This window comes from Pangasianodon hypophthalmus, chromosome 19 (assembly GCF_027358585.1).
Source record: "Pangasianodon hypophthalmus isolate fPanHyp1 chromosome 19, fPanHyp1.pri, whole genome shotgun sequence".
NCBI lineage: Eukaryota > Metazoa > Chordata > Actinopteri > Siluriformes > Pangasiidae > Pangasianodon > Pangasianodon hypophthalmus.
In genome coordinates this window covers 17,739,532-17,761,839 of record NC_069728.1, presented here as the reverse complement: position 1 = coordinate 17,761,839, position 22,308 = coordinate 17,739,532, and the positions used below count along the sequence as shown (strand labels likewise).

Genomic DNA, 22,308 nt, shown 5'->3' with positions numbered 1-22,308 from the left:
TTATGGTGCTTGAGCAGTGATCTTAAAAGCAATCAAGAGAATATTAGGAAATATTTTTGGAAGAACAAGTTGTGTAAATTAACACTATCTTTCTGTAAGTCATCCAACTGTTTTTAAAAATCTTTTGTTTTTTTTGGGACAATTACAGACTTTGTCTATTGGTCAAAAAATCTCTTTGGTTCCCGAGCGTTCACCCAATCATCTGGAAATCCGAGTTTGAATCCTGAAGATGCCACAGCTATCCATGGCTGGGAGCTAAGAGCAGACATGGTGGGAGGAGCACTATCCACTCTACCTCCTTGTCAGTCACAGTGACACCAGCCAATCATGGTCATCTGTGAGCTCATGTATGTGGAAGAGGGCTGATAGTGCTTTCCTTTGCGTGTATCACACTGCCCTGTGATGTAGCGTGAGCAACAGTTCGAAAAGATCCAGCGGGACTCAAAATGATCTGTTAAATGCCTGTTGTTGAATGAGTGTTAATCTTTCATTACATTAAAACAGCGAGTACATAAACACCTAACAGACACTAAGACACGCACTGGCTTCAATAGCTGTGTATCAGCACTGCGTTGGGGGCTTCAAAGGAGATTTTCACGCAGGCTGCGCTGTTCACCGAAAACAGGTTGAGTTTAATGAACAAACAATGCAATATTTGAGTGAAATATCTGAGTCACTAGAATCATTACTGAATTCCACCAAGATTGATGAATAATCTTCAACAGACACTTCGGTAAACATTTCATTGCTGCATGTTAATAAAATTTTAGGGGAAGTCAGGCGTAGTGTACGTGTAGTCTTAAAGCAATCGCCTGTGGCAAGTGGTACGAAGCTCACTGAACAACCAATCACCATGTTCATTAACAGGAACGCAAATATGAGGCAGTCCTTATTGTCTGGTCATGATCACTGATGTTTAAATTAGGCTACTGTTTATATTTTGAGAGATAGAACCAACTAAATTTGGTAAAAAATATCTCAGGCAGGTACAAACAATAATAATAATTGTATGAATGGGACTTAAAAAAAAACAGTTCATGAAATGGAGTGATGTAGCTGATGTTGAGGAACTATCAGAGCCAGAATTCGCACATCATCCTAACATTTCTAAATCTGTGTTTTTCCAGGGTGTTGTACTGTTTCCGAGGGCATAGTAGGACATATTATGTTCATATTTAGTCTAAAAAAAAATCCAGTTTACACCACACCCACTTGCATTACACCCCTAACACACAAGAGTCAAGATTCAAGATTTTTATTTGTCACATACGCAATTATATACAGTATGTAACTTGTGGTGAAATGGAAACCTGGCCTACTCCTCTTTAGACTGTGCATTAAATACTACATTAATGTTAAAATTTAAAAAGAAAAAATAAGAAATAAGAAAAATATGTACAGGATATGAAATATATGTACAGGATGTGCAAAAATGGATGTACAAGATATGCAGTATGTTACGTGTAATAACAATACAAAGTGTTGTTACGTCAACGAGTCCCTAGCTAAGTGTGGGGTGTGTGTGTGTGTGTGTATGTATATATACACACACACACACCCACACAGCAACATGTATCAGTGAAGGATTAAAGGAGCTGTAAGCTGACCTGGGCGGTGGTCTGAAGCTCGGTGACTCTGTTTTGCAGGAGAGACGCGTCAAAGTTGTAGAGAGTCTTCGTGCAGCAGAGCGCCCTCTGCAGGGCCAGGTAACTGCGCTCCACTGCGCACACACACCGCTTACAGCTCTGCTGCTGCGACAGCAACTCCTGTAGCAAACACACACACACAATCACATAAGCACTGACGCATAACACACTGATTCATTGTAACATAAGAATCACTATTAAAACAAATCAGCCATGAAATCACTTTGACCGCATTATGAGTTTGTTTGGAAAGTAACTCATTGACTTGTTTTCCTCCCAACATGAAGATACGCTGAGAATAACCACATAAAAATACCCGTTTCTGATTGGCTGGTGTGTGTGCGTGTTAAATTACCACTTGAAAGCAAGTAATTTGGAGTGTACCCATTACCGCAAGTGTAAATAACTCTTTAGAGTTCATTCGTATTTTATCATTATCATATTACTGTGCAGCTAAAACACATTTTTAAAACATGGGAGAACTGACGTCTGTCTCTGTCTCTCTCCCTCACATCTGCTTCACTATCAAATTTCATCCTCCACGGAAATTTAATTCTCATTAGCAGTCTGCTTAGCCAGAGCTCCTGTGATGATGAAAAGAAGAAAGGAGGCTGGAAGGTGAAGTCAAAAACAGAACATGACAGCGTGTGCTGTTTTACAACAATGAAGCAGAGCTACTACAGAAACACTAACGTATTAAAACGAGTGCATTAATTTATAAATAGACCTGTGATTTGCAGCTGCACTATTGCCAGAGCTGCTGTTATAAAATATGAATCAACATCTTCTGACCAATCAGATTTAAGAATGAAACACTGCTGTGGTGTACAATTAAATACACAAAGAATTAAGCTTATTTTCTTATCCTTTACTCGGTATAGGCGATACAAAGCTCAATGAAGTGTCCCGATAAGTTATTTTCTTATATCGGGACAGGTCACTGGACGTTAGCTCTTAAGTCCACCGTGAAGCTCTTCAGCACCACTGGTGTGTTTATCACGTCTCCTCACCTGGTTTTTATGTTGGTCGTGCTGCTGAGCGATGATGTGACCTGCATGATCGGCGATCTGATAGAAGGCTGAGATTTGTCCCTCCAGCTCTTCTAACACAGGAAGCACGGTGTGACACTCTCTCAGCACCAGTGGACATTTCTCCTTCATCTGAAACAGCACACACACACACACACACACACACACAAACATCACACTGTGGTTGCACCACTGCCTACAGCCAAGTACGGCACAGTCGAGGTGTTAAAGGTGGCTTTGAGAGAAATGATCTGTCCTAATATTTGGCATGTTTGAATGTTAAGAAGAATAATGAGCTTGTAGATGTACCTTATATAGCTGCCCTTTAATGGACGCCATAGTAGCGAGGACTTGCTTTCCATCACCACTGCTGGCGTCTCTGGTCCAGAGCTGAGCCGTGCGAGCAGCCGTTTTATATCTCACCTCCATCGCTGGAAGCCTGTGCTTGATCTCCTTCATAACACACCAAGCAAGTCTTAGGACATGGCTGTTGATAGGGCCATGAATGCAGCAAAGTTCAGAATTTACATGAGATGTGCATGGAGCATTTTTACATTGAACCCAGGTCACATATTGCATCTCACATTAATTTCATCTCACAAGCTTATAATATTGGGCCATTTTATTGACAGAAGTAATCAGTTACTTTATGTGCAAGGACATGTGCCCTATACACTGCAAGTGAATCAGTGCTGAACTGAATCATATCAGATCACTGTAAATTGAAGTTGAATCACCGAATCTTTACTGTTTAACCGAATTGTCGGAAAGAAGGAGATAAAATAATAGTAATAATAATACATTGTAAATAAAATGAAACACATTATAAAGTCAGCGCTGTCAATCAAACCTTTATTCAACTATAATAAATGATCGTATTGTCTTAAATTCAGGAGACTTCATCTCTACCTGAACATTCCTCACAAACGTTCTGAAGTCCGGTAGCGACACCTGGACAGGTGAGGTGAGTTTGGCTGTTGAAGTTTCTAAAAAGTCTCGGAGAACCTTGACGGCGTCCTGCAGCTCCGTCTCGCTGTGAGTCTGAGTCTCGTGAACACGAGCGTACTGTGGAGACATTTATTTCACTCCATGTGGAACAAAAAGACTTAAAATTCAGTGACAAGTGATTCAGAGATCAGCTTTGTGCTAGTTCATTGTCTTCATACAGAAGGTCTATAATAAAGCCTGGGTCAAAAATTATTCTCAAATATAACAGAAACTTTCATGGACCGTTCATTTGAAGCTATATTAAGAAGATATAATGTGTAACTCCAGATTTGTATTGCTCTCATAAGTATTGGCTCCCCCAATCTGAATAGTTGACAGTGACAAATATATGCAACACATACAGTATCTGATATATTTATTTAAAATTTCAAGCTGTCTAAAGTTTGCAGATATGTCAGAAAAATTTTAATATGAAATATTAAAATAATGTTACATTTTTTGTAATTACAATAGTTTTGGTCATTTAAATTATAATTTATTTACTCTTCAAACTATATTTTACATGTAATTGTTAATTCGTTTGTTAAATATGCTTAGAAACATTGTATTTTTCACTGTATTTGGAGTACTTTTTATTAATAATGCATTTTACAGCCATTTCAACATTTTTGATGCGTGCTGTTCATATCACGGATGGTTCAATAGATCATTAATTTATTTATTCATCTGTCTTCAGTAAGCACTTTATCGTGGTCAGGGTGGCTGTGGCTCTGGAGTCTATCCCGGGAACACTGGACGTGAGGTGAGAATACACGCTGGATGAGAAGTCAGTGCATTCTCATTCTCACTCGTTCACACATGGGGCAATTTAGAGTCACCAATCCACCCACCACCGTGCTTTTTTGGAGGTCTGAGGAAACCGGAGAACCCGGAGGAGACCCAAGCAGTCACAGGGAGAACATGTGAGACTCCAGACAGACAATAACCAGAGCTCAGGATCGAATCTGGAGCTGAGAGGTGCAAACGCTACCCTCTACCCAGTCCAAAACTATTTAATATAATTAACAGCAAGTGCTGGATTTTCACCTGTTTGGCTTTAGTGAATAAATCTCTCCATCTCCCGTTGAGGAGCAGCAGCTGATGCTTCAGGTCACGAGCCACTGTTTCATCACACGTCTCTATGAGGAAATTTCCTGCAGCGTTCATGCCGGCGTGATTCTCCATCCAGTGTGGAAGAGTCCTGAAGAACTCCTACAGACGAGCGAGAGAGAGAGAGAGAGAGAGAGTAAACGCGTGCAATGGGAAATGTTTTGACCTGATTTCAGCAAAGCGGCTGAACTGGGATTACACTCAGACAGACTAATTACACTTCCCGTGTGAGGAGGATAAGACATGTCTGTGTAATATACTGTATGTCTGTGACCGAGAGAAGTGTTCATTTTTTTAACGGAATTTTTATTATTTTTTTTAAAACAAAATGATAAAAAATAATTCAACATTGTACACAAAATCCATGACAAAATGTAAAGGCATTTTATCAAGCGAATAAAAACGAGCCTAAAATGTGGAGTGGACAGAGATAATTTTTTTTTACCCCCATTTGTGTGTCTTTTAAAAATTTTATTATATTAAATGGTGTGCTGGTCTAGATGGACTCCAGACCTGTATGCTAAGATTAAAGCTTTGTAGATAGCATTAACCCGTTTCTTAACATTAGCAACATGTTATTTTTGTGAGAAACTGTTGAATTCTGGATTGTCATTGGTCAGAAGGTGGGTTTATATTAATGCGCTCATTTTCATATGCTATCGTTTCTATGGTAACAACTCGCACATGGACTTTTTGTACTTTATGTTTTATGACATCTTCAAAACAGAGTTGTTTATGCTTTGCAGTTTTTTGGTAAAATGACAAACTGTGGTTTTTTTTTGTCTTAACTTAACTTCAAGAAAGAGAAAATAGGAATGTTAGAGAAGAAACGACTGTTTAAAGCTGCTGTAACATAAGGAACAACATTAAATGTAACTATACACAGAACTATATATCGTTGCCAGGTTTCTGTGGTATAAGAGGAAATAAACATTTAGGGACATGCAGCTATAGAAAAATAATCAATTTTGGGCTGGTAACAGTAACTGTGCGTTCAAGTGCTCCTGGGAAGTTCGTATTTACGAGTTGGGAAGTCGTAATTATGACGTCAGGTGCGTTTAAGTCACTTGGGTCGGAGCAAGATGGCGGTGTACCTTCTCTTAATTAAGTACCAAAAAAATACAGCAAGTTTTTGTTACTATATCGTATCATAATTATATCATTATATCATAACTGTACAATGCTATTGTATTTTGTGCAGGCAATTAGCTTGTTTTATTGTAAATAAAAAAGCCTGACAAAGACATGTCATTGCTAATACCAATTCAATTTCAACAAATTTACTGTCAACTACAGTCGTTGCATCCACTGATTCCTCCACGTTTTCTTTCTAACTCGCCCCCAACTCGGAAATGCGGAGCTCAAAGAAAATCCCGAGTTTCCCACTCGTAATCGGGACTTTGTGGTGGCGTTCATGTGCGTTCAACTCGTAAATACGATCTTTCTGACATGACTTGAACGCACCATAACTCCGCTTCAACACATCACTCCATTGTTGATTATTTTCCTACAACTGCACACACCCCCAAGTGTTTTATTGCTTACTCATCCACTAAATGAATTAATTATTAAGTTTGAATTTTTCCTGCTTACACCTTTATCAGCAAGGCGATTGACTCTTTGTTTTTTTTTTTAAACTGAAGGGCGGGGCTTATGTAATATCTCCATCTCCACTCCTCATACACACCATGTGTGGTGTCACTCACTCGTTTAGTGTTCTCTGGCTGTCTCAGCGCTCGTTCAGCGTCCTCCAGCCAGGCCTGCAGAGACGCCACATAGCTGCTGTACTTCTCCCAGTTCCCCTGAACCTCCTCCAGCATGGACCTGACGCTGCGCACCTCCACCGCCAGACTCCTCCACTGATCAGCCACGTCTCTCAGGAAGCGCTTCACCCTCTTCTCAACTGCACACACACACACACACACGTTTAAACAGAGGCACACTAAGGCTTCAGTTTAGTGTTTTGTGTATAAAAACATGTCCAAACTTGATAACGTACGCAGAATGTACCAGGGTCTACAGAGGATCACGTTGTCCACATGAGGAATAGAACGTGTTCGTTTTGCCTTTCTCTTACTCTCCCCCCCATTTTTCTCCCCAATTTTCATCATCTGCCAATTTCCACCCACCCACCAGCTCTCCCCATCATACAACATCTACTAACCAAGGCTAACACGTGCTTCCTCTGAGACACATGAAGCCAACCAAGCACATCTTTTCACACTACTGCGTCACAGTGCAGTGTAACACGCTCGGAGGAAAGCGGTATCCACCCTCATCCGCATACATGAGCTCACAGATGCCCACGATTGGCTAGTGCTGCTCTCATTGGCAGGAAATTACAAATGCTACTCCAGAGATACCAGTGATCCTGACCCCTTCTGCTCTCCGGACCTGCCTGATCCAGCCTGATGCCCTACTTCTGGTTGGAGCTCTCATCTCATGGAAATCACTCTCTACTGCTGAGGATGGCCCACATGGACAGACTAAAGACACATGAGATTACAGTGGATGGTACCACTTAAAAACCATGAAGATGGCTTTGGACGGCAATTGATACGAACAGTTTTGCTACGATGGCTTAGGATTACAAGTGCTATGATAGCATTAGGATTGCAATTGCCACAAACAGTTTTGCACTCAAGTCTCCATCAGTGACCAGTTGAGTGACTTTCAACAAAATAGACTTCATTTGGAAACTATAATGAATTTCCTGTTTTCACAATTGCACTTGTTGTCCATATAGTATACAGTTACAGAAGAGAAATTATTGATAATCGCACTATCCGGTGTCACTCAGATGAGGATCTGTTCCCTTTTGAGTCTGGTTCCTCTTAAGGTTTCTTCCTCGTATTGTCTCAGGGAGTTTTTCCTCACCACCGTTGCCTCTGGCTTGCTCATTATGGATAAATTTATAATTGTATAAATTAAAAAATTTATATCTTTTTTATCTTATCAATTTATATTTTTCTGTAAAGCTGCTTTGTGACAGTGTCCATTGTTAAAAGTGCTATACAAATAAAATTGAATTGAACTGAACTGAGGAAAGAGAGAGTATGCCCCTCCCACCCTGAGAGCACACCCAGTTTTACTCTCTTGGCCCTGACATCATCACGATTCAGTAAATTTGAGACGTGCAGCATCCAGTGTAAATTCTGAAGGTGAATGCATAAAAATGAAAATTGATAAATGTGCAAATTTAAACTTCAATAAATGGACTTTAAAAAATATGACAAACAAACAAAAAACAGCAGAGAATTAAGAGTTGAAACTTACAAAAATCGAATAAAGTAAAATAAAATAAAATGCTAAAACTCTTTCTTACATGATTTCAGTTGACTGAATTTCTGTCAATCCTTTGCAAATGGATTTCTGACCTTATCATTTTCATCATTAGACAAAAAATGTTGGTGATGACACAACGTCTAGTCATAAAAAACACATAAGAAACATTAAAGGAGTTCATATTACACTGTTTTTAATATCTGTAGCTGGTTTGGAAAACCTTGCTTGTATATATATATATATATATATATATATATATATATATATATATATATATATATATATATATATATATATATGTATATATTCACACCCTAAAGGTCCTTCTCAACAAAACCCAAACTGCTTGTTATGTTATGCAGAACAGGACGATGTCATTGGCTCACGGGGGACATTTTAACCTGCACCAATCACAGCGCGGAGAGCTGAGAAAAGACGCCCTGCTTCCTCTGTGGAGCTCGTAGCCACAGGCGGGGTGAGAGCAACATGTTAGTGCAGCTACGGGCCTGAGAGGAACCCATTAGAACATCTCCACTAATGGAGTGAGACTCCCTGCTGAATACAGTGCTGGGGAAAACCTCATTTACCCAGCGCCTGAGGAGAACGAGACGAGCGATGAGACAGGTCGAGCATGTGTGCGGGTGTGTGTGTGTGCGTGTGCTTGTGTATGTGTGTGAGGAGAGGATGCTGCAGGCTGAGACTGATTGACTATTGAACCCCATAAGGATTGATCTCACTGAGGTTCAGAACGACGTCTGATAGTAACTACAATTCCACCCTGAGGACACAGAGATAGTGAACTCAGAGCACAAATAAACCGCCCGAGATGCTTTCTCTTGTGTACACTGTGATAATATCTCTGTCTTATAAACGCTCTTTAAGAAGGAATCACAATTTGCTCTGCAAATATGGAAGGACTTGATTTCAAGATTTTTACCCTGTTTTACTGAGATCCTAAATAAAGTACATCATTTAAAATGTATGTGTAATTTGTGTGTGTGTACATGATGTACTAAGTAGGCAGACGAAACATTTGTAAAGTGCCCTTGTACTTTATGGCCCACATATTTGTACAATTCCTTTGGCATTGTGGACACAAATAAGCCAGTGTACGATCGGTGTACATCGTTATTATTTTGCTTAAATACCTTTTTTTCATTTAGTACTGCCCTTCAGAAACTACATAAGAGATTTAAATGTTTCCCAGAAGACAAAATAATAACAATTTACACCGATCATCCTGTTCAAAAGTTTACACCCCCCTGGTTCTTAATGTATCATGTTGCCTTCTTGAGCATCAGTGAATGTTTACAATTTTATATTTGCACGAATCCCTCAGCTGTCCTCAGTGTGAAAAGATGGATCTCAGCATCATACAGCTGCTGTTGGAAAGGGGTCAAATATGCAGAAGTGGATTTTTTCTGAAGAACAGTGAGCAATTTAAATGCTCAGGACAAACAAGGGCCTCATGAATAACTATCACAAAACATAAAAATAGTTGTTGATCATCCAAGTAACAATACACAATATTAAAAATTGAGCAAATGTTAACTTTTGAACTGGTTCATTTGTGTAAATTCAGCTATTATTGTGTCTTGTGGACTATATGTAAACTTCTGGACTAAATAACAAAAACAAAATGCAATTTTTATGATCTCTAAAATCTTTACGATTTTAAATAATCAACATTTTGCAGATTCTGCAAGGCATATTTAAACTTATTTATATAACTTACTTATATATATATATGTAAAAAAGACAAAAATGTGTTTTGTAGATATTCTGATATTAATTTTATAGCTTGTCATTTTCAGAAATGTGAAAAATTTTCAATGACTCATCGTGTATTTAATTTGCATCCAATCAAATGCTCTACAGTAACTGCACATGCTCCTAAAACCCTTTCAGACAAAAAATAAATTCCATTTTTGACCATAATCTTTGTTGCATCTCTAGTAAATATAGTACTTGTCTAATGTTATTTCACACGAATGACCTCGAAACATTCTCCGTTTACCATGACAGAGAGCAAGAACACGGCAAAAACATTACTTGTATGAGATAGAAGAAAAGGGGGCGGGGCTTCCAGTAAAGCATCAATTAATATCCGAGAGTTCAAAACACCTATGCAACTATCAGTCATTTCAGATTCATATGTCGATGGGCTCATCTGCTGTTTCTATTGGTGGGGGGAAAAGAAGACTGATCTTTTAATTTTTTTTCAGTCAAAACAAGTATGTAACAGTATGTTCGATGCTACAGTTGAAAATCGGAAAAAGACTAGGTGACGTTTTTTCTGTCCAGTTCGGGTGAACCTGTGCCTACTGTAGCGTCAGACTCCTGTTCTTGGAGGTCAAGAGTTAAACCTGAATGATCTTCTTCTGTTGTAGCCTATCCGCCTCGTGGTTTTACGTGCTATGTTTTTGAGATGCTTTTCTGCTCATGACGGTTGTAAAGAGTGGTTATCTGAGTTACCATAGCCTTCTTTTCAGCTCGAACCAGTCTGGCCGAGAATGATCAGCAACAAGGTGCCCACAGAACTGGATGTTTTTTGCTTTTTGCACCATTCTGTGTAAACTCTAGAGATTGTTCTGTGTGAAAAATCAGTTTCTGAAATACTCAAACTGGCACCAACACCCGCACCACAGCCAGAGTCACTGAGATCCCATTTTCCTAGTTTACATTGACATTTAAGGCATTTGGCAGTTGAGGGTTAAGGGCCTTGCTCAAGGGCCCAGCAGTGGCAGCTTGGTGGTGCTGGGATTTAAACTCTCAACCTTCCAATAAGTCCAACGTCTTAACCATGTTGGATGTGAACATTATCTGACCTGTATCTGCATGATTTTATGCCATGATTTTTATGCTGCCACATGATTGGCTGTTTGGATAACTGCATGAATGAGCAGGTGTACAATAACACACGAGCCACTTCACGGCCACTTTAAATAAAATGTGCTAATTGTCGTCGACATTCCAGATCTTAACAAGGCTCCTGGAAGAAGATAAACTAAATCTGATCACACATCTGTGTAATTTCATGTCAAGCATAGCACTGATGAAAAGCTCTGACACGTACAGATTAACCATTTAAAATAATGCATGCAGACACGATTTCTGTAAATATTTTTTTTCATGATCAAGACTCTCACCTGAAGTGTCAGCACTTATGTAAAGCACGGCGGCCTTCTTTAGAGCCTCGTAGATGGAGTCGTACTTTTGGAAGAAGTGCTCACCTTCGACAAATGACTAGTGACAGAACAAACAAACAGAACAAACAGGTTAATGATGGAAAAATAAATTTACCTCAGGTTTAGCAAATTAATTTGGACTCCTCAGTACACTTGAAACTAGCTCTATGCTAAAAAAATATACACACACACACACATATACATATATATATACATATATATATATATATATATATATATATATATATATATATTAGAAACCATTAGAGATTTGTAGTGAGTCCTAATGGTTTTTAATGCGTTTCTGGAGGTCTGTAGTGGAAATTTATTAAAATGTGTTGTACCTAACGGATTATCTAATTTATTCCGATGGTAATCCTGTTCCCATCATGAGGTCCTGTTGAGTTCTAGTGGAATTTATTAGCAGTAGTAATAAGAGTCTGATGGAAACCATTAAACCAATTCCAATTACATTCTTTTACATGATACTTCTAATGGACTGTGATGGTTTTTAGGACGGCTGGGATTAAGGGATATAAAACACGCCATCATAAGAATCATTAGCATTTAATACCAATTAAAAATATTCAGTAGCATTCTGTATAAAATGTGTAATTTTATAGAATGCTTTTGGTGTAGAGATGATTGAAGGTGTAACTATGGTGGAAAGAGAATAAAACATGCTGATTTGAGTAAAAGTAAAAAGTAAATGTAAAAAGCAGTGATTAAGATAGTTACTCATGTAAGTACATAAATAAGTCATCTGGTGAAAAACTACTCACGAATACTTAAATTAAATGAGCTAGCTAGCTTTCCAGCTAAACTTACCTTTCTTTATATACTGTTCATAATGGAGGTGGTGTTCGCTTCAGCATAGCTTACTGGAAATTAAGTAGCATTAACTGGCCAACCAAATGCTGTTAGGGTTTCAGTAAATTGCTGAGATGATTAGCTAGCTAGCTCATGTTAATAGCTACAGAGTTAGCTACCTAGCAGAGACGCCCCTTACACATTAACATATACAGTATGCTGTAGCAACACTGATACATTTAACACAACAGGCAGTCGGGACCAAACATCGAAGTGACATTATAAGTTTAATACCGAGGTTTCATACTGCAAACCATCGAAAGATCTGGCTAGCTAGTCTAGCTCACTGAGCTAGCTAACCTGTACACATTTACTCGAGTTGGATGTTGAGCTGCGAAATGTTGATACCTCCATGGGTTTTAGCTCACAAATCATTGTCACGCTGTTTAAAACTGAAGATACGTGATCAATAGGATCAGGGATGCTCAACATCTCAGACATCTCTGCTAAGCATCTAAAGTTTAGAGTTTCAGCAGGTTTTATTTTGATTGGCTCTCGAAATTGAATTATTTAAAAAATCTGCACATACGATCTTTTAATTGGCTGAAAGCCTTCTGGGGTTAAACTTATTATTATTGTGATCAAAACAGTGATCGAAAACTACTGTGGCCAAGCCGAATATTTAATTTTTTAAAAAAAATCAAATACTTTGATTTAATTATATGCAAAAACATACCATTACAGTGAACCATGTATTCAAGTACAACAACAAGTACATGCAGCTTGTTACTTTCCATCCCTGCACTTGTGTCACGAATTTGTAACAATGTGTTTGCCTTCAGTTTTCTGAGAACTTAAAAAAGTTGATGTTAAGGTGAAATGAAATCCGAGCATACGAGCCGTGTTTAATCGTTCGATCAGATCATTTGATCAGGCTGACTCTACACTCACCACGTAGCTCTGGAGCAGGAGCTCAGTTGTTTCCCGTCGTCCGTATTTAATTATCCAGGATTTCAGCTTGGATTCGCCCAGCGACAGGAAGCCCAGCATGCGGTATCTCCACTCCCAGAATTCCAGTTTGCTCAGATGAGCGTGTGAGGAGGTAGATATGTAGTTTAATCTGTTAGACGTCAGACAGGCAGTAAGGGGTTATGGTTTGATATCACACCACAGAGCTGCTGAATTCTGATTGGTGTTGATTAGTTTTCTATAACAGCAGCTCTGACAGTAGTGCAGCAGCAAATCATAGGTTTATATTAATGTTGTAATGCCTTATAGTTTCTCTATTAACAGCTCAGGGATGGACGCTCAACATAAACAGATTTTAAAAAATGAGATGTTTATTTAACATTTGTGGAAGGAGTCTCCAGTGTCATCACTGTAACAGCTGTAACAGCTGACAGAAGTTTCACGCTTTGTGGTTTTCTCGTAACATGATAAGCTGCTTATTGTTATTATTAACTTTAAGACATAAAAAAAAAAGACAGGCTGGAAAGGGAACGACTGTTTCTAGCTGCTATAACGTAAAAGACGACAGGAACTAACTTGATGTGCAACATTAAATCTAACTAAAAACAGATTTAAAAAAAGTATGATATTATTCATATATAATGAATAAAAAGTTAATAAACATAAATAATAATTCACGACAACAAGTGCATTAATATAAACTTGTGATTTGCCTTGTAGCCAGAACTACTGTCAGAGCTGCTACTATATAAAATGAATCAACACTTTCTGACCAATCAGAATCGAGAATTCAGATCCTTGGCCACGCCTTCTATTTGATGTTTTACGTGATCGTTTCTTGCAAAACTGTTGGTATGTAGTTTTATGCTAAACTGGTAGCTGTAGGCTTCTCTTATGAGTTAGCAAGGTTAGCAGCGTAACTTCAGCACCTAATTAGAATTAATACATCTGATGATTATTTGTGGTAAAATACACAAATGGTGTAAATTTCACTTTTGGCTGAATTCACCACTGTAATCAGGACTTTAATCTTGACGCATCTCTCTTTCTCACACCTCTCTGCCATGTCTTGGAGCTGCTCGGCAGGTACAGGAACGCTGCCGACGCTCCGGTCCCGGTGGAAACGCTGGAAAGTCTGCTGGTGCGTTTCAACGAGGCGGAGGACCTCCTGTGGAAAACAATGTCACGGGCATCCATCACAGTCACTCCTGCATTCTCCTGCTTGGACACACCATTCCTCATTTCCCTCTCCTCCCCGCCGTGATTTCTCATTTACCTGATGGAGCTGCCGTGTTCGGTGGATGGCATTGGCAGTCTCCTCGTGGCTCTGCTGAGGAGCCAGCTCCTCTTGGAGGATCTTCTCTGCCTGATGCAGCCATACACCTACAGAACCCAGAGGATCTGGCAACCCACCATCCAGCCGCAGATGCCACTCCAGGAGCTGAAGGGAAACAACACAATTAACCAAAATCAATGTTTTGTTGTTTTTGTTTCAGTGTTTTACTACCACTGTGGAAACTAGTTAACGAAGTTTACAGAACGACGTCATAAACGTGTCGCGGCACATGAGCTCTCATGACGGTTTATACGTAAGGAATAAAACACTTGAGGTCACACTGTTATAATCAGCAAATTGCTGTGGATAAAAACAGGAATAAAACATTTGTGACAATATTGTCACAAATGTGTCAGATAACAGTGACTTCATATCATCACACCATCCACCTCTGATTATTTTCCCACAGCAGCACAACACCAAGTTTATTCCTTACATACTATATAACATGTTTTCCCAGACTAGGGGTCGCAACCCCATGTGGGGTCGCTTGATTTACATATGGACTGTTATTAATATTTAATTAACATTAAATATTGCTCCGACTATGAAGCAATTTTTTTTCATTACTGAAAGTGACTTTCATTAAAGCCACATGTAAATTAAGAGTGTACGTAAATTACAGTATTTCCGCTATCCTGGCTCGCAGCACTAACGCAGGAGTTCAGCAATAAAAACAGACAAATTTCTCTGTCCACACCCATCTCTGCTAGATCCTGGACAACAATGAGTGACTCTGGCTCAGTGGAAAAACAGATGTCAAGAAAACCAACCCGAAAATATGCAGAAACATTTATTGTATATTATCACAGATTTATCATAAATTATAAATCTAGAAGAATGGTCAAGGCTTGAGGTGTCAGAAAATTCAAAACATCCATTTGGGGTTGTTTGCACACAAAGTTTGGGAATCCCTGCACAAGTTTTGACATGAGCCTTTCATAAATCATCCAGCATGACGTTAACAATATACGGAAATGCTTATGAATGTGTTATGAAAGCTCAATGTAGCCTCTTCAAAAAAAGGCGTTACCTTAAAACCAAAGTTGCACTAAAGTTAAATGGAGTAAAGTTATTTTTTGTAATGATGTATATACATGCACGTGTGCGTATGTACATATGTGTGTGTGTATGTGTGTGTGTGTGTGTGTGTCTGTGTGTGTGTCTTACTCTAGCAGATAGTCTCTCCCAGGCCTGTTTAACCAGAGCTTGGTCTGAAGTGAGCATGCCGTCCTTCTGAGTGGACTGAATGCAGGACTCCACTTGTCTCCTCCTCATCTCATACTGCTCACGGAAATGTTTAAAGACCTGAGAAAAGACAAAATACACAAACAGAGCAAGATATACTATGATTAGGAACAGCAGAAGTCAACTCTACTCCTTCTTGTTACTTATGTCTATGCCAGAACTACAGTTTAAATATACATCACACATTGAGGAAGCTATTGAAGAAAAACACTGTTTGGACCGATTCCAAAATCGAATCAGTTCATCTCTGCTGGTTACGATGATAATTCCATAAAAATCCTACAAACATTCAACCACTCATTCTTGAGATATGGCTTTAACGAGAATCTTGAAAACATAATGCCCGTACCACCTGGTGACATAGGAGGCGAAAAAATTTGGTGGAATATAGATAGTAGATGAATCATCACAAAATTGGAAGCAAGTTAGAAAACATGACTTAGACTGAATATAATCAATTTTATCACATATATAAATAAAAAATAATGGCAATGCTTTTGTTAACTTGATGTGCTCTCCTATAATGAACATGCCTATGAAGGATACGCTTACCAAGCACTCATCTGCAACACTTTCAGCTACCCTTAAGCGTTGTTCATTATTTCATCCATAAAAAAATTAAATAATGATTAATATGCAGACTCCTATAAACTCCTCAGTGAAGAAAAATATTGCCTTTAACTGTTAATTAACTAATAGTGTCATATTTAGATACATCAGTGATCGCAAAACGACGTATACATAATGTTGTATTTATTATCACGCAACATATGCTCTACATGTTCACCCTTATGCTCTACGATTTTTCTCAGCTGCTGTATCAGGTTTTTGTGGATTTTGCTCAACGTATTCAGAGCGACATATTTAACATATCCCTATTGGTTTCTGACTTTTGGGACACCCTGTATTTAACATTAACCTCCAATAGTTTTACAGTATTTACAGCCAAAACAGCAATTTCAGCATGACATATAGTGGTTATGTCTAAATATTAAATTAAAAGAAGAAATGCAAACATTAAAAAAAACCCAAAGGAACAAAAGAATACGAGGAAGCCAAAAAAAAAAAAAAAAGCCACATGCAGTTTGCTCGAGTACACACACTTTTTATATTCCTCTCCCTCTTTTCCGATGTGGTTCCCCATTGAGCTCTTAGTTAAATATGGAACACACCCGCAGGCCGGCGGCCCACTGACACACACTCATTACACACACCAGCAGCCGACTGCTGGCTCATCACTTCCTTTTACAGCACAGGTTCAGTTGGTTATGGTCAGGTACTTCTAATAAAGTCTAATAATATACTGTAATATACACCAGTGAAATTTAGTTAAAATGTCTTAATAATTACTTTTTTAAACAAGGAAAGAAAGACAATTAGCTGCTCTTATAGGAAGATAATCAGTGACCGAAGTTGATTATGAAACATTATGAAACACGTCGTGTTTATACCACAGCTTTGTTTATACCACAGCAATTTGCTAACATTCACGATTTTTTTTATTAATGAATAACAAAGCATACTTTTTATCCATTTATAGTTACATTTAATGCTGTGAAATGTCCACTAAACAAAAGTTAATTCCTGTTCTGACTTATGTTACAGCAGCAATAATAAGCAGCTTGTTCCCCCGCCAGCTCCTCTTTTTTTCTCTTTCTTGACGTTAATAATTAAAAAAAAAAACACTCCTCGTTTCACATTAAGGGAAAACCTACTGACTGTTACAAAGTACTTACACTGGAGACTCCTTTCAAAAATGTTAAATAAACTTTATCTCCTTACAAAGAACTTCACCGTATCCACAATTACACACATCCCATTGTAATCCCATTAACGTGAAGCGTGCGTAGTATAAGCCCCCGTGAATGAGCTGTTACTATAGAAACGATAACATAGTAGAACGAGAGAGCATTTATATAAACTTGGGATTTGCAGCTGCACTACTGTTAGACATGCTGTTACGGTAAATGAATCAACATCTTCTGACCAATCAGAATCCACAATTCTGGTACTGTGGTATAGACCAGTATTTTGGAGCTTGTTTTTAAGAGGCTATAAAACAAAAACAAAGTGTTGCGCCATTGATCTGCTTCGTTACACTCTTCATGGAAGGATCATTTTTATCGATGTTATTAGTCTGACTTTGTGATTCTTTTCTGTGTGATATATAATGGTGTACCTGATACTGCTGACTGAGATCTCCGGCCTCTGTCTGAGCCTCAGCACAGTCCCTGTCCATCTGATCAGCCCAGACCTTCAGCTCCCTCAGAACGTTCCTCTGTTCACGCTGACAACCAGAGACAGATATTGAAGGATTGAGGGATGGACAAACAAATATGAAAGTCCTAAATGGACTAAATGCTAAAACCTCATCATTTCGTCATTCGGAGTCATTTTACACAGCCTACGCCATGGACGCTTCATGTAATTACAAAAAGGAGTTCAAACCCAGATTGACTTCAGTCCAATTTACAGCTATAAGGAGACGTCCTGCTGGGTGAGATATTTCTTTTCATCACTGTGTGCATTTACCCCAAACCGCCCACCCAACAGGGGGGCTGAAACTGACAGGAGGGGGGGATGGGGCTGACTTGACATTTCCTGTTAGTTAGAGTTACCACCAGAGCAAACGGCAGCGAGCATCATTCGGTGAATTCTATCAAGATGAACGAGTGTGTGCATTGTCAAGTATGAATGTGTGACATTCTTCTTCTTTTAATGACGAATATCTTTGCTTTCAGTATCGCAATGCCGTAGGGTGAGGAAGAATGAGAGAACGACTGCTCCATGACCTTGCTCGAGTCTGTTGGGTATTGGGTATTCCCTCGCATGATATTTCTCTCATACCAATTAAACTTCCCAATCAGCTTCATTAGAGCTAAAATAACACAGACTGCGCTAATAACTACAGCGCTTTAATGATGCTGAGCTGATTTGGCAGGTTTAGCTGATGTTGTGTAAGTTAAAGAAGGCCAGGATGAGGGTAACCTCTTATAAAACCTCATTTATTGAGGTCTGAGGCTTATCATCTGACTGTCAACAACATCGACATCTAGTGCGACGCCAAAGGGGAGCTATTGTTATGCAAATGAGCCGCCGAGCTCTAGCGCTAATGTAATGATAATAAGCGTGACAGGATTTCAGGCTGTGGGAAATTCTGTGCACTGTGTATACAGAATAATTCACAGTCTAATCAGGAATATAGATACTGTTTGTAAATGAAGGTAATTTGAGCGACAGCAAACATAACCGCATGCCTCCAGGCGCTGAATAGGATGGGACTGAGCCTACCTCTGACATTTCTCCAAAGACGGGAGGTGCAAAGCCAAACTACAGGACACAGGCAAGCATGACGAGCAAAGGAGGACAACACAACAAGTTATTAAAGGAAATACACAGAGAGAGAAAGAGAGAGAGAGAGAGAGAGAAAATAGAGAAGGGGATTTAAGAAAGACACAAGGACAGAGAATAAAACCTAAAATCATGCGACCATAGACATAGTGCTTTCACTTTTTAGTATGTAAGGAATGTAATACTTTGGGTTGTGCTGTTACAGGAAAATAACAACAGGAAAACAGAATCGAGCATTCAGTGCTGTGATATAACGGGATTTAATTGTATTGGCATGAGCAGTATGTTTCCATGCACAGTGAAAAGCACCATAAATACCCAAAGATATTTTTTTTTTCCAAACTGAGGAGCACTATAACAGGTCTACACATGCACTACATCACATACGAGAGTACAATAGGATTAAAAAGCAGCTGAAGGGTTAGAATTAGAGGTGCGAGGAATGACCGTACCTCCTCCTCACGTCTGACGCTCTCTGTCTCTGCAGAGTCTGGATGATGCTTCAGGAACTGAGCCACATATGTCATGATGGACTTTTCATCTGGTTTATCAACGTCCACGTCTAAAGCACATGTCATATTTGCATATAAAGGCTTTTTTATTAAAAAAAAAAATCTGTAACACAAACAGTAAATAATCACAAGCTTTGCGTCTCTATTTTGCTCTGACCCCTACTCTTTCTTTCAACACAACTTGTGTTACATATAGAGCTGGGCTTTATTCGTTTTGTCGTATCACCCACCCCGGTTACATTTACAGTGCCTTGCAGAAGTATTTAACCCCCTCAGATTATCTGGATTACAAATAATACTTACACAGACTGTATTCAAGCCAGTATTTTTTATTGCAAAACAAAATGCTCTTAAAGTAAATTTTCAAAGGCAAAATTCATTATTTGGGCTTTTTTTTTATGAGGCACAACAGAAAAGCTTTCACCCTGTTGTCCGGATATCGTGAGTTCAAATCCCAACAATGCCACAGCCATCCAAATCCAACAGAGCAAAACTGACTGTGCTCTCTGTGTGGGAGGGGCATACTCTCTGTCTCCATGTCAATCACAGAGATACTAGTCAATCATGGGCATCTTTGAGGTCATCTATGCAGAACAGGGCGGATAGTGCTTTCCTCCGAGTATGTTACATTGCCCATGACATGAGCAGCAGTTTGAAAAGATGCTGTTGGTTGGCTTCACATGTTTTAGAGGAAGGACATGGTAGGCTTCACCCTCCCAGAAATTCATTATTTGTCAACAGATGTTTAAAAAAAAAGTTAAAAATTTGTACCCTTTCGGACTAGTACTTGGTAGAACTGCCTTTTGCTGTAATAACAGCTTTAGGTCTATTGGGCTAAGTTCCTATCAGCTTTTCACACTGTTTGGCAGTGATTTTCGCCCAAGATTTTAACCTCTCCCATTGGTCTTGTGTTTGAGACCACTATCCTGTTGAAAGGTGAACTTTCTCCTAAGCCTTAGTTGTTTTTTTAACAGTCTGAAGCAGGTTCTCTTGTAATATTCCCCAGTATATTGCTCCATCCTTTCTCGCCCAGATTCTGAAGATGAAAAGCATCCCCAGACCATGATGCTGCCACCACCATATTTCACTGTAGGGATAGTGTTAATTGAGGTATGGCCTGTGTTAGGTTTGCACCACACATAGAACTTTGAACATAGAAAACTTGCCCAAATATAGTATCTCAGTCTTGGTCTCATCCCATCCAAAAAACAAACAAACAAACAAACAAACAAACAAAAAAACTCTTTACTGGGTCACTCTCGTGCTTTAATGTGACTCTTCTTGAGCAATGGGTTCTTTCTAGCCATGTCTCCCTTACGGCCCTTCATTATGCAGAGCTCTTGAAATGATTGTGTGGTGCACCTTCACTCCACTCGCAGCCACTGTACTCTGCAACTCCTTCAGAGTGACTGTTGGCCTCACTGTGGCTTCCCTCAGCAGTCTCTGCATTTTTTTTATTTTTGTTATTTTATTTGAAATACCAATAATTAATCATGACTTTGAAAATTCACTGTAAAAGAACATAAGTTTGCAATAAAAATACTGACAGGAAGAATGTATATTTCTAGTTGTTTTTTTGTTTTTTTAAAACTTTTTTTGCATTTGTAAAAAGTGTTTGAGATTAGTACTCGCAAAAACTATTTGTAGAAAGTATTTGTGGATCGTATATACAGTTTTCTTTTAGATAGCATTTGTAAACAGTATTTGTAAAAAGTATTTGTAAAAAGTATTTGTAGAAAGTATTTGTGGATCGTATATACAGTTTTTTTTAGATAGCATTTGTAAACAGTATTTGTAAAAAGTATTTGTAGAAAGTAATTGCAGAAAGCATTTTAGGTAGTTTTTTAAAAAACATATTTGTAGAAATGTATTTGTAGAAAAGTATCATTAAACTCAACTTTTCAGTTTTCTTTATTCATATTAGCCAAACTGTTGGCAGTCTGTTAGCAAATCTTCAGCGTATGTCATGATACATATCATGTACCATAGAAACGTCTAAAAGTATTGTGATATGATACTTTTTTCGTATCACCCGCCCCAATTAACATTCATGTGGCAGTGCAATATAAACAATAATTGATGCAATAATGCAGTAAAGAATAATGGAATAATTCAATGGGATTATGATTACCCTCAGGGTCGAGCAGACGCGGGATGCCCAGCTCTCTCTCGGCCAGTGAGAACGCCTCCTCCAGGTTGGCTCTGTTGGGTTGGTTCCACACGCGCTCCATGTCCACAAGCTGAGGACGCAGAGCGAAGATGACGGCGTGGAACGCTACACCGGAACGCCAGCTAGGACCGAAATCCCTGACGTCCAGACCCAGTCTCCTGTAATCCCAAAAAATACATAACGGATGCAGGAAAAAAAAGAATTAGTGTGTGATTATACACTCTACTGTAACTAAAGATTTAGCATGTACTTGAAGTCAAACAATACCAGAGCTAAAAAAAGTTTTTAATGCATCAAAACAAATTTTATACATTAAACAATAAAATGCTTGTCAGCTCCACAAGAAATGTCATAAACAACAAATGAAGAACAGAACAGAGAAATCCACACTTTTACACTTATCAAGAAATCCAGATTCGACAAAGACAAAAATTTGAAAAGCACAAACATACAAGCCCCGCCCCCTTTCACTAGCAAACTGGTCATGTATAGCCTGTATTTATGTGCTGGAATATGATTGGCTGCTACATGTTATGATGCAATAACACGTGCCTATTCAACATTAACTCAGTGAGATTTTCAGCAAACTGTTTCTTTAAAAAAAATTGGTTTTTTTTCAATTTTTTGCACTTTGACGAGTCAATGCTCAACAATTAACTCCTCACAAT

The 22,308-nt window shown here is 38.7% G+C and overlaps 1 protein-coding gene across 5 annotated transcripts in view; it reads right to left on the bottom strand.

Annotated features, from left to right (window-relative positions):
* The window catches only part of syne1a (spectrin repeat containing, nuclear envelope 1a), a 217,340-nt gene that overhangs the window by 156,189 nt on the left and 38,843 nt on the right, over positions 1 to 22,308 (bottom strand). For 4 of the 5 annotated variants that reach the window (XM_034313740.2, XM_034313739.2, XM_053242235.1 and 1 more), the window contains exons 8-22: positions 21,602 to 21,798; positions 19,411 to 19,520; positions 18,899 to 18,937; positions 17,787 to 17,894; positions 15,530 to 15,667; positions 14,300 to 14,464; positions 14,079 to 14,191; positions 13,006 to 13,174; positions 11,206 to 11,302; positions 6,478 to 6,674; positions 4,709 to 4,873; positions 3,584 to 3,739; positions 2,984 to 3,127; positions 2,657 to 2,806; positions 1,608 to 1,766 (exon numbers count right to left, since the gene is read on the bottom strand). In XM_034313740.2, the coding sequence (XP_034169631.2) occupies positions 1,608 to 1,766; positions 2,657 to 2,806; positions 2,984 to 3,127; positions 3,584 to 3,739; positions 4,709 to 4,873; positions 6,478 to 6,674; positions 11,206 to 11,302; positions 13,006 to 13,174; positions 14,079 to 14,191; positions 14,300 to 14,464; positions 15,530 to 15,667; positions 17,787 to 17,894; positions 18,899 to 18,937; positions 19,411 to 19,520; positions 21,602 to 21,798 (2,107 nt within the window). The remainder of the gene's footprint in view (positions 1 to 1,607; positions 1,767 to 2,656; positions 2,807 to 2,983; positions 3,128 to 3,583; positions 3,740 to 4,708; positions 4,874 to 6,477; positions 6,675 to 11,205; positions 11,303 to 13,005; positions 13,175 to 14,078; positions 14,192 to 14,299; positions 14,465 to 15,529; positions 15,668 to 17,786; positions 17,895 to 18,898; positions 18,938 to 19,410; positions 19,521 to 21,601; positions 21,799 to 22,308) is intronic. The other variant, XM_034313741.2, reaches the window with a different exon arrangement.